Source organism: Panulirus ornatus, chromosome 6 (assembly GCF_036320965.1).
Source record: "Panulirus ornatus isolate Po-2019 chromosome 6, ASM3632096v1, whole genome shotgun sequence".
Classification (NCBI taxonomy): Eukaryota; Metazoa; Arthropoda; class Malacostraca; order Decapoda; family Palinuridae; genus Panulirus; species Panulirus ornatus.
Genome location: NC_092229.1, coordinates 681,795 through 692,494, shown reverse-complemented (window position 1 = coordinate 692,494; position 10,700 = coordinate 681,795). Strand labels below are relative to the sequence as shown.

General features: G+C 46.1%; 1 protein-coding gene across 4 annotated transcripts in view; it reads right to left on the bottom strand.

Moving 5' to 3' along the window:
- The window catches only part of beta-Man (beta-mannosidase), a 123,556-nt gene that overhangs the window by 109,957 nt on the left and 2,899 nt on the right, over window positions 1–10,700 (bottom strand). For all 4 annotated transcript variants that reach the window (XR_011712854.1, XM_071662334.1, XM_071662333.1 and 1 more), the window contains exon 2: window positions 7,200–7,325. Coding sequence is in view for 3 of the 4 variants with exons in the window: in XM_071662334.1 (XP_071518435.1) it covers window positions 7,200–7,308 (109 nt within the window). In the remaining variant the exon portion in view is untranslated. The remainder of the gene's footprint in view (window positions 1–7,199; window positions 7,326–10,700) is intronic.

Here is a 10,700-nt window from a genome sequence, read left to right as displayed (position 1 = left end):
AGGTGTGCAGTGGTCGTGGTAGGTAGGGGGAGGTGTGCAGTGGTCGTGGTAGGTAGGGGGAGGTGTACAGTGGTCGTGGTAGGTAGGGGGAGGTGTGCAGTGGTCGTGGTAGGTAGGGGGAGGTGTGTGGTGGCGATGGTGTGAGCAGATGACGGCCGATGGTCACCCTCACAATATTCTTCTGGCGTTTATCATGATGGGATAGGCAAGTTTCCTCTGACAGGCCACCACTTCACTAGACACACCAGACCCACTGATACACTGGAACTAACGTTACCACTACACCACAATGATTTGGTCCTGAAGACGATATCATCACCAACACACACCTAGGACCGATATCTCAGATTACTTATCATGAGAGATAATGTCCATAAGGGACATGATAAACAGCTGCCTGTCTGCAAATATTCAGACAAAATGGCATACGTCAACATAAAGAGGGAATGTTTAATTAAGACAGTGAGCTTAAAGAGGTACGGCAAAGTGGCAGCGAGAGCTACCTTTATACTTACAAATACAAGTAAATACTAATGGATTCATACATCATCAGACCAAAGGGTCCTAGTGGGGATATTTGTGACAGGGAAGGAGAAACTTATAGAATAGTGTGATCACAGTAGAAACACATGGATTTTTCAGTGAGGAAGACCTGTAAACTTTGTATTTACCAAAAGAGGGGAAAATACTGTAAGTCGTGAACTGGAACCGAAATATCATTCATGTCTATGCTTAAACAGTCTATGGAACTGCTTTCAACCACTCTAAATGGTAAATCAATCCAATTGTTAAAAATCCAGTTGAAGAACAAGTATTTCTCCTCATTCGAGATTAAACGTTTGCCCACTAGTTTTTATCCATTACTGCGAGTGAAATGAGACGAATGAAGTCTTAAGTAGCTTGCTAGATTAATATCGTCAAAGCCTTTGATAATTATTCCTTTTTTATGTTGAAGGCTCCAGTCACGGACAAAAGTCCACATCAAGGCCAGGCCTTAATTAAAATATGGAGATAATCATGAAACGGAAAAAGAAACGACAAGGGAAAGCAATTATGAATGCTGTAAGAATGAAAAGACTTGTCTTTAAATGCATCACATCATAGTTATTGGCAAAAGCATGAGAATGTAGAAAGTTCCAAAGCTTCGAGGGTGTAGGGAAAGAAACAGCTGTCAAAACGGCCCACCTTTGAGTTGCCGATGGCTACACAGTAATCATGTGACGCAACAGCTTGCCGAGTATTGCGTGGTCTAGCTAGTAGTGAGGGCACACAAGCAGCCAGCTCACGGGAGCGAAAACCAAAGTAATTCCTAAAGAAGATGGAAAGTGAAGAGGGTCAAGTTGGAAGTTAGCCTGGAACAGTTTACAATTTGGATCGCTTTCGACTCAACTCTGTCAAGTAAGGATGCAGAGATAGAACCATCCCAGATGTGGGAGCAGTACTCCATACAAGGACAAATCAATCCTTCGTATAAGCGTAGCAACTGTTTAGAAGAAAACAAGTTTCTACATCTAAACAAGACACCCAGTTTTTTAGAGGCAGACTTAGCTATTCCCGTAATGTAGGGGTTTCCATGAGTGGATGCTACAGTAATATAAAGCATGTTCATTGAGTCAAGAGTTGGAATTTCAGAACCGTCAAATGAGAGACGAGAATTGTCAGGAGTTTTCGAGAGAGATTTGTAGAAACTGGGTCTTGGAGGCATTAAACTGGCCCAGATTTCGTCTACCGCCAATGAGATATTCTGTCTAAATCTGAGTTTACTGAGTAAACTGTGTTAAGACGAGATGCAGATCGAGTGGGAGAAGAGGAGGCAGAGTTGAAGAATGTGGAGGAATGCGGTATTGAGTTGATGGGGAAAAGGGGGAAGGCTGATCCATCAACAACCACAGAGATACATCGGCCAGAAAGGACGCTAGATATGAAAGAGCAAAGTGAGGGAGGGAAGCCAAAAGACGGGGAGTTTAGAGATGAGACCCCGATGCCACACCCTATCATAACCTTTCGATATATCTAGGGCAGCTACACAAGACTCCCCAAACCTTTCTGGGGTGACTAAACATTAGTAAGATAGGAAAGATCCTCTACCTTGGGAATTTCAACGCTGACCGCAATGGAATGGTTGAATTCCAATAACTATGAGCTGGCACATTTTAAAGACAGATTTTTCGCTTCCTCCAAAATTCATTAATACTTTTCCTAGTCCTTTAATTTTCCTTTTCATTAACCTCTCTAAATTTCAATTAAAGCAAGGCCCTGATGTGGACTTTTGTCTTCACGAGCCTTCAACGTACAAAAAAAAGAAAAAAAAAAAAAAGACCTGGCAATGGCCATCACTGCTGGGCCCGTAGGATACACTCTCACACTGACCCGGCAGCCAGACCTGGCCGTGGCCACCACTGATGGACCTGAAGGCTACACCTTTACACTGACCCAAGAGCCAGAGCTGACCATGACCACCACTGCGAAAACTGAAGACTTCAATGTCACAATGAACCAGGAGCCAGACCTGGCCATGACCACCACTGATGGACCTGGAGATGATACGAGAACATCAGACCACAGACATGACCTGAGGACCACGGATCTTGATATTAGATATACCCACCAGAGGATGGGAGATATACCCACCAGAGGATGGGAGATATACCCACCAGAGGATGGGAGATATACCCACCAGAGGATGGGAGATATACCCACCAGAGGATGGGAGATATACCCACCAGAGGATGGGAGATATACCCACCAGAGGATGGGAGATATACCCACCAGAGGATGGGAGATATACCCACCAGAGGATGGGAGATATACCCACCAGAGGATGGGAGATATACCACCAGAGGATGGGAGATATACCACCAGAGAATGGGAGATATACCCACCAGAGAATGGGAGATATAACCCACCAGAGGATGGAGATATACCCACCAGAGGATGGGAGATATACCCACCAGAGGATGGGAGATATACCCACCAGAGGATGGGAGATATACCCACCAGAGGATGGGAGATATACCGCCAGAGGATGGGAGATATACCCACCAGAGAATGGGAGATATACCCGCAAGAGAATGGGAGATATACCCACCAGAGGATGGGAGATATACCCACCAGAGGATGGGAGATATACCCGCCAGAGGATGGGAGATATACCCGCCAGAGGATGGGAGATATACCCACCAGAGGATGGGAGATATACCCGCAGAGGAGATGGGAGATATACCCACCAGAGGATGGGAGATATACCCACCAGAGGATGGGAGATATACCCACCAGAGGATGGGAGATATACCCACCAGAGGATGGGAGATATACCCACCAGAGGATGGGAGATATACCCACCAGAGGATGGGAGATATACCCACCAGAGGATGGGAGATATACCCACCAGAGATGGGAGATATACCCACCAGAGGATGGGAGATATACCACCAGAGGATGGGAGATATACCCACCAGAGGATGGGAGATATACCCACCAGAGATGGGAGATATACCCACCAGAGGATGGGAGATATACCCGTCCAGAGGATGGGAGATATACCCGCCAGAGGATGGGAGATATACCCACCAGAGGATGGGAGATATACCCACCAGAGGATGGGAGATATACCCGTCAGAGGATGGGAGATATACCCACCAGAGGATGGGAGATATACCCACCAGAGGATGGGAGATATACCCACCAGAGGATGGGAGATATACCCACCAGAGGATGGGAGATATACCCACCAGAAGATGGGAGATATACCCACCAGAGGATGGGAGATATACCCACCAGAGGATGGGAGATATACCCACCAGAGGATGGGAGATATACCCGCCAGAGGATGGGAGATATACCCACCAGAGGATGGGAGATATACCCACCAGAGGATGGGAGATATACCCACCAGACAGATGGGAGATATACCCACCAGAGGATGGAGATATACCCGCCAGAGGATGGGAGATATACCCACCAGAGGATGGGAGATATACCCACCAGAGGATGGGAGATATACCCACCAGAGGATGGGAGATATACCCACAAGAGGATGGGAGATATACCCACCAGAGGATGGGAGATATACCACCAGAGGATGGGAGTATACCACCAGAGGATGGGAGATATACCCACCAGAGGATGGGAGATATACCCACCAGAGGATGGGAGATATACCCACCAGAGGATGGGAGATATACCCACCAGAGGATGGGAGATATACCCACCAGAGGATGGGAGATATACCCACCAGAGGATGGGAGATATACCCGCCAGAGGATGGGAGATATACCCACCAGAGGATGGGAGATATACCCACCAGAGGATGGGAGATATACCCACCAGAGGATGGGAGATATACCCGCCAGAGGATGGGAGATATACCCACCAGAGGATGGGAGATATACCCACCAGAGGATGGGAGATATACCCACCAGAGGATGGGAGATATACCCACCAGAGGATGGGAGATATACCCACCAGGAGGATGGGAGATATACCCCCAGAGGATGGGAGATATACCCACCAGAGGATGGGAGATATACCCACCAGAGGATGGGAGATATACCACCAGAGGATGGGAGATATACCCACCAGAGGATGGGAGATATACCCACCAGAGGATGGGAGATATACCCACCAGTGGATGGGAGATATACCCCGAGGATGGGAGATATACCCACCAAAGGATGGGAGATATATCCGTCAGAGGATGGGAGATATACCCACCAGAGGATGCTAGATATACCCACCAGTGGTTGGGAGGTATACCCACCAGAGGATGGGAGATATACCCACCAGAGGATGGGAGATATACCCACCAGAGGATGGGAGATATACCCACCAGAGGATGGGATATACCTACCAGAGGATGGAGATATAACCACCAGAGGATGGGAGATATATCCGTCAGAGGATGGGAGATATACCCACCAGTGGATGGGAGATATACCCACCAGAGGATGGGAGATATACCCACCAGAGGATGGGATATACCTACCAGAGGATGGGAGATATAACCACCAGAGGATGGGAGATATATCCGTCAGAGGATGGGAGATATACCCACCAGTGGATGGGAGATATACCCACCAGAGGATGGGAGATATACCCACCAGAGGATGGGAGATATACCCACCAGAGGATGGGAGATATACCCACCAGAGGATGGGAGATATACCCACCAGAGGATGGGAGATATACCCACCAGAGGATGGGAGATATACCCACCAGAGGATGGGAGATATATCCGTCAGAGGATGGGAGATATACCCACCAGTGGATGGGAGATATACCCACCAGAGGATGGGAGATATATCCGTCAGAGGATGGAAGATATACCCACCAGAGGATGGAAGATATACCCACCAGAGGATGGGAGATATACCCACCAGAGAATGGGAGATATACCCAACAGAGGATGGGAGATATACCCAACAGAGGATGGGAGATATACCCACCAGAGGATGGGAGATATACCCACCAGAGGATGGGAGATATACCCACCAGAGGATGAGAGATATATCCGTCAGAGAATGGGAGATATACCCACCAGAGGATGGGAGATATACCCACCAGAGGATGGGAGATATACCCACCAGAGGATGGGAGATATACCCACCAATGGATGGGAGATATACCCACCAGAGGATGGGATATACCCACCAGTGGATGGGAGATATACCCACCAGAGGATGATAGATATACCCACCAGAGGATGAGAGATATAGCCACCAGAGGATGGGAGATATACCCACCAGAGGATGGGAGATATACCCACCAGAAGATGGGAGATATACCCACCAGAGGATGGGAGATATACCCACCAGAGGTTGGGAGATATACTCACCAGTGGATGGGAGATATACCCACCGATGGATGGGAGGTATACCCACCAGAGGGTGGGAGATATACCCACCAGAGGATGGGAGATATACCCACCAGAGGATGGGAGATATACCCACCAGAGGATGGGAGATATACCCACCAGAGGATGGGAGATATACCCACCAGAGGATTGGAGATATACCCACCAGAGAATGGGAGATATACCCACCTGAGGATGGGAGATATACTCGCTAGAGGATGGGAGATATACCCACCAGTTGATGGGAGATATACCCACCAGAGGATGGGAGATATACCCACCAGAGAATGGGAGATATACTTACCAGTGGATGGGGGATATACCCACCAGAAGATGAGAGATATACCCGCCAGAGGATGGGAGATATACCCAACAGAGGATTGGAGATATGCCCACCAGTGGATGGGAGATATACCCACCAGAAGATGGGAGATATACCCACCAGAGGATGGGAGATATACCCACCAAAGGATGGGAGATATACCCACCAGAGGATGAGAGATATGCCCACCAGTGGATGGGAGATATACCCACCAGAGGATGGGAGATATACCCACCAGAGGATGGAAGATATACTCACCAGTGGATGGGAGATATACCCGCCAGAGAATGAGAGATATACCCACCAGTGGATGGGAGATATACCCACCAGAGGATGGGAGATATACCCACCAGAGGATGGGAGATATGCCCACCAGTGGATGGGAGATATACCCACCAGAAGATGGGAGATATACCCACCAGAGGATGGAAGATATACCCGCCAGAGGATGGGAGATATAACCACCAGAGGTTGGGAGATATACCCGCCAGAGGATGGGAGATATACCCGCCAGAGGATGGAAGATATACCCACCAGAGGATGGGAGATATACCCACCAGAGGATGGAAGATATACCCGCCAGAGGATGGGAGATATACCCGCCAGAGGATGGGAGATATACCCACCAGAGGATGGAAGATATACCCGCCAGCGGATGGAAGATATACCCACCAGAGGATGGGATATACCCACCAGAGGATGGGAGATATACCCGCCAGAGGATGGAAGATATACCCGCCAGAGGATGGAAGATATACCCACCAGAGGATGGGAGATATACCCGCCACAGGATGGGAGATATACCCGCCAGAGGATGGGAGATATACCCGCCAGAGGATGGGAGATATACCCGCCACAGAGGATATGTTACATATATATCCAGCAGAGGATAAAAGATATACCAGTCAGAGAATGGTAGATATACAACCAGTCAGAGAATGGTAGATATACCACCAGTCAGAGGATAAGAGATGCAGTAGTATCTGTATGTACACAACAAATAATGATAAGGCGACAATGTCTTACAAGCATTGTTGTTGGTGAGGGTCCAGAGTGTGTGTCGGGGTATGTGGGGGACGGCCAGGCAGGACGTGCACAGCACAGTAATGATCACCCAGCAGCCAATCATCATCATCTTCTCTCAACACTATCCTATGTTAGAAGAGACAAAAATGTATCAGTCCTGAGAAGCAAAATTCTTAAGTCTAATGTACAGAGTGTGATACAGTAAGTAGGTGAGCTTTACTACCCACACACCAGCCAACCAGATACTCACACAATATGTTCCTGGTTGCACAGTGGGCGGCAGGAGCCAGTCAGTACCTAGTTACGTGTTGGACGTACCTTGTGTGTCACGTTAGGCCACACACAAATGCATTCTATTACCCGGTGATATTATTATCTGTAATGGGTCCATGAGCCATAGATAATGACCAAACAGTCCTTGGGGTGTAGTTAGGAAATGTTGTTGAAGGGTTCCTGGGAATGTGGCTAGGAAGTGTTAATACAAAGAAATACAAAGGTTTTCAAACAGCAACAAACCATTGCGCCTTCTCGAGTGTTTGTGATGATGGAAGATATCAGAAACTCAGTGTGGTACAAGTTAGAGGGGACGTACAGATAATTCAAGAAGACTAACCTATAGATTGTCTTTGTGACTATGAAAGCGCAGATCATAAAAGCCGTGGACTTAGAGAGAAATATCTATCAAATCTATTCTTTAACGTCTCTATATAGTACTAATCTCAAACACTCAAACTGGCAAATCGCTCCATATGTTAATCCTGGTGAAGGAAATGTACTGTGCTTCATTCGGAATAAATCGCTTGCCCACGAGCTTGTACTCTGCGATTAAATTAGACGAATCAAGTCTTAAATAACGTAATAGATCAAGATTATGTGGGCCTTTGATCGTTTTGAATACTTGTATCATATTACCTCTTAACCTTCTTTTCTAAGCTAAATAGATTCAAGTTTAATCTAATCTTGGTAGCTCGACACTGCATTCTCTCCATTCTGTTAGTCTGTCATTTTTAATCAGGATGACCAAAACTGAAGACGATGTTCAAGGTATGGTCGAACCAATGAATTCAAAAGAGTAAGATGATCTCCCTGGATTTAAATTCGAAGGCTCTACCTGTGAATCCGAGAACTTTGGTCGCTCTTTTCACTGCTTCTGTGCACTGCATATTTGGTTTTAGGTCACCAGAGGTTATTACGCCCAAGTCTTTTGCAGTTCAAACCAAGTTCATGCTGTAGCTTGCCTTATCCTTTTTACTACCGGTATGTGAAACTTTGCACTTATCAATATATTAGAATTTATTTGCCACTTATGAGCCCAGCTCATCAGTTTATCTATGTCAGTTTGAAGCTGTAGACTTTCAAGTTCATTTGTAGATTTATTTCCCAGCTTTGTATAATCAGCGATTTGGTATCTTGCAATGCAATTATCAAATGGAAAAAGAAAAGACAAGGGAAAGTATTTCAAAATTTTTGAGAAAGTGAAAAACCAGTCTTTTAAAAATGCTAGGTCATACGTATTGGGAAAGACATGAGAGGGTAGAGTTCCAAAGCTTCGAGGTGTAGGGAAAGAACCAGGTATCAAAAGAACCCGCCTTTGAGTTGCTGATGGCCACACAGTAATCATGTGACGCAGCAGCTTGCCGAGTACTGCGTGGTCTAGCTAGTGGTGGGGGCACACAAACAGCCAGCTCTCCGGTGCAAAAACCAAAGTAATACCCATGGAAAAGGGGAAGTGAACCAACACTGCGGCGCAGGGCAAGGGGGTCAAGTCGAAAATAGCCTGGGACAGTTCATAAGTCGGATCGCTTTCGACTCAACTCTGTCAAGTAAGGATGCAGAGCTAGAACCAGACCAAATGTGAGAGCAGTACTCCATACAAGGACGAATTAATGTCTTGTATAAACATACCAACTGTTCAGAGAAGTTTCCACATCTAAACAGAACACCCACTTTTTTTTTTAAGCATACCTAGCTATTCCTGTAATGTGGAGTATCGAAGAAAGAGTAGATGTTGCATTAATACAAAGTATATTTCTTGAGTCAAGAGGTGGAGTAACGGAACAGACAAGGGAGAGACGAGGGTTGTGAGGAGTTTCTGATAAAGATGGGTAGAAACAGTCTTTGAGGCATAAACCTTAACCAGATTTTGTTTACTCCACTGAGATATCATGTCCGAGTCTGAGTTTATTGAGGAAGCTGTCAAGACGAGATGCAGATCGAGTGAGAGAAGAGGGAGCAGAATTGAGAGATGTGGGTGAATGTAGTGAAAGTTTGTAAAGGCTTCAGAAAGAGAGGAAATCAAATGTATAGAGAGAATGGAGAAAATGAATGAGCTTGGAAAATAGGCTTGTGTGATGAGTTACCAAGGGAGGCTGGGTGAAGAATGGCAAAAAATGAGAGCAAACAAAAGTAGAAGAATGGGCGAGTATTGTGTATTTCTTAGTCAAGCACAGCTTAACTGTACCAGAGAATCATATGGTATGTGGAAAGTGGGAGGTGGTCATGTAAAATAGGGTACTGAGTGGCGGGATGAGGAAGCCAAGTTGTTAGTGAAAGAATAAAAAGGTATATGCACGTCGCCTTCACGGAAAAAGTGTGCGTGATTGGGAAATGTACGAGAGGAAGCGTTACGAGGTCAGGAGAAAGATTCAGGGGCTGAAAAAGAGGGCAAAGAAGAGTTAGGGTGAAAGAGTTTCGGCAAACTTCAGGTAGAATAAGATTTTCTTTTAGGAGAAGGGTTCGGAGAACAACAGAACAAATAGGAGCATGAGTGAAGGGAGCATATGGGAAACTGGTAACAGGCAGAGAAGAGGATATGGAGTGAGTACTGTGAAGAACTGTCGAACGCATCAGATGACAAGAGTGGATGTGGAGTATTTGGGAAGTGGAGGCTCCAGAGTCATAACAAGTGGTTTGGTGAGGTGGTGAATGACTTGCATAAAATGAGGTGTGGTACGGCGGCTGGAGTAGATAACATTACAGTTCAATTTTGCATGAAAGTGGGTATATATTGTTGACTGGTTAGTTAAGAGTTCCAGTGTTTGTATGGCTCAATGTCAGATGCCTGAGGATTGGCGGAATGCCTGTGACGCCAATGAATAAACGAAACGGGGACAAAAATGAATTTCCGAATTACAGATGTGTACATTTGTCGAGTATATCCGGGGAGTAATTAGGGAAAGTGGTGATTGAGAGGATGAAAGCATGTACAGAGCATCAGACTGGAGAGAAACAATGAGACTTCAGGATTAGCATGTTTGGATGAAGGTTTTCTTTGATGAACCTGCGAAAAATTCTTTGACAAAAAGAAAGATTTGCATATAATATTTATGAATCTGGAGAAGCATATGACGATTCATAGACATGCTTTGTGGAAGGTGTCACGAACATATGGTGTGGCTACCACAAGCAGAGAAGTTTGTGTCGTGAGAGTAAAGCGTGTATGTGAAAAGGAAGAGAGGAGAGTGAATGTTTCCAGGTAAAGGAGGATATGTGACATGGATG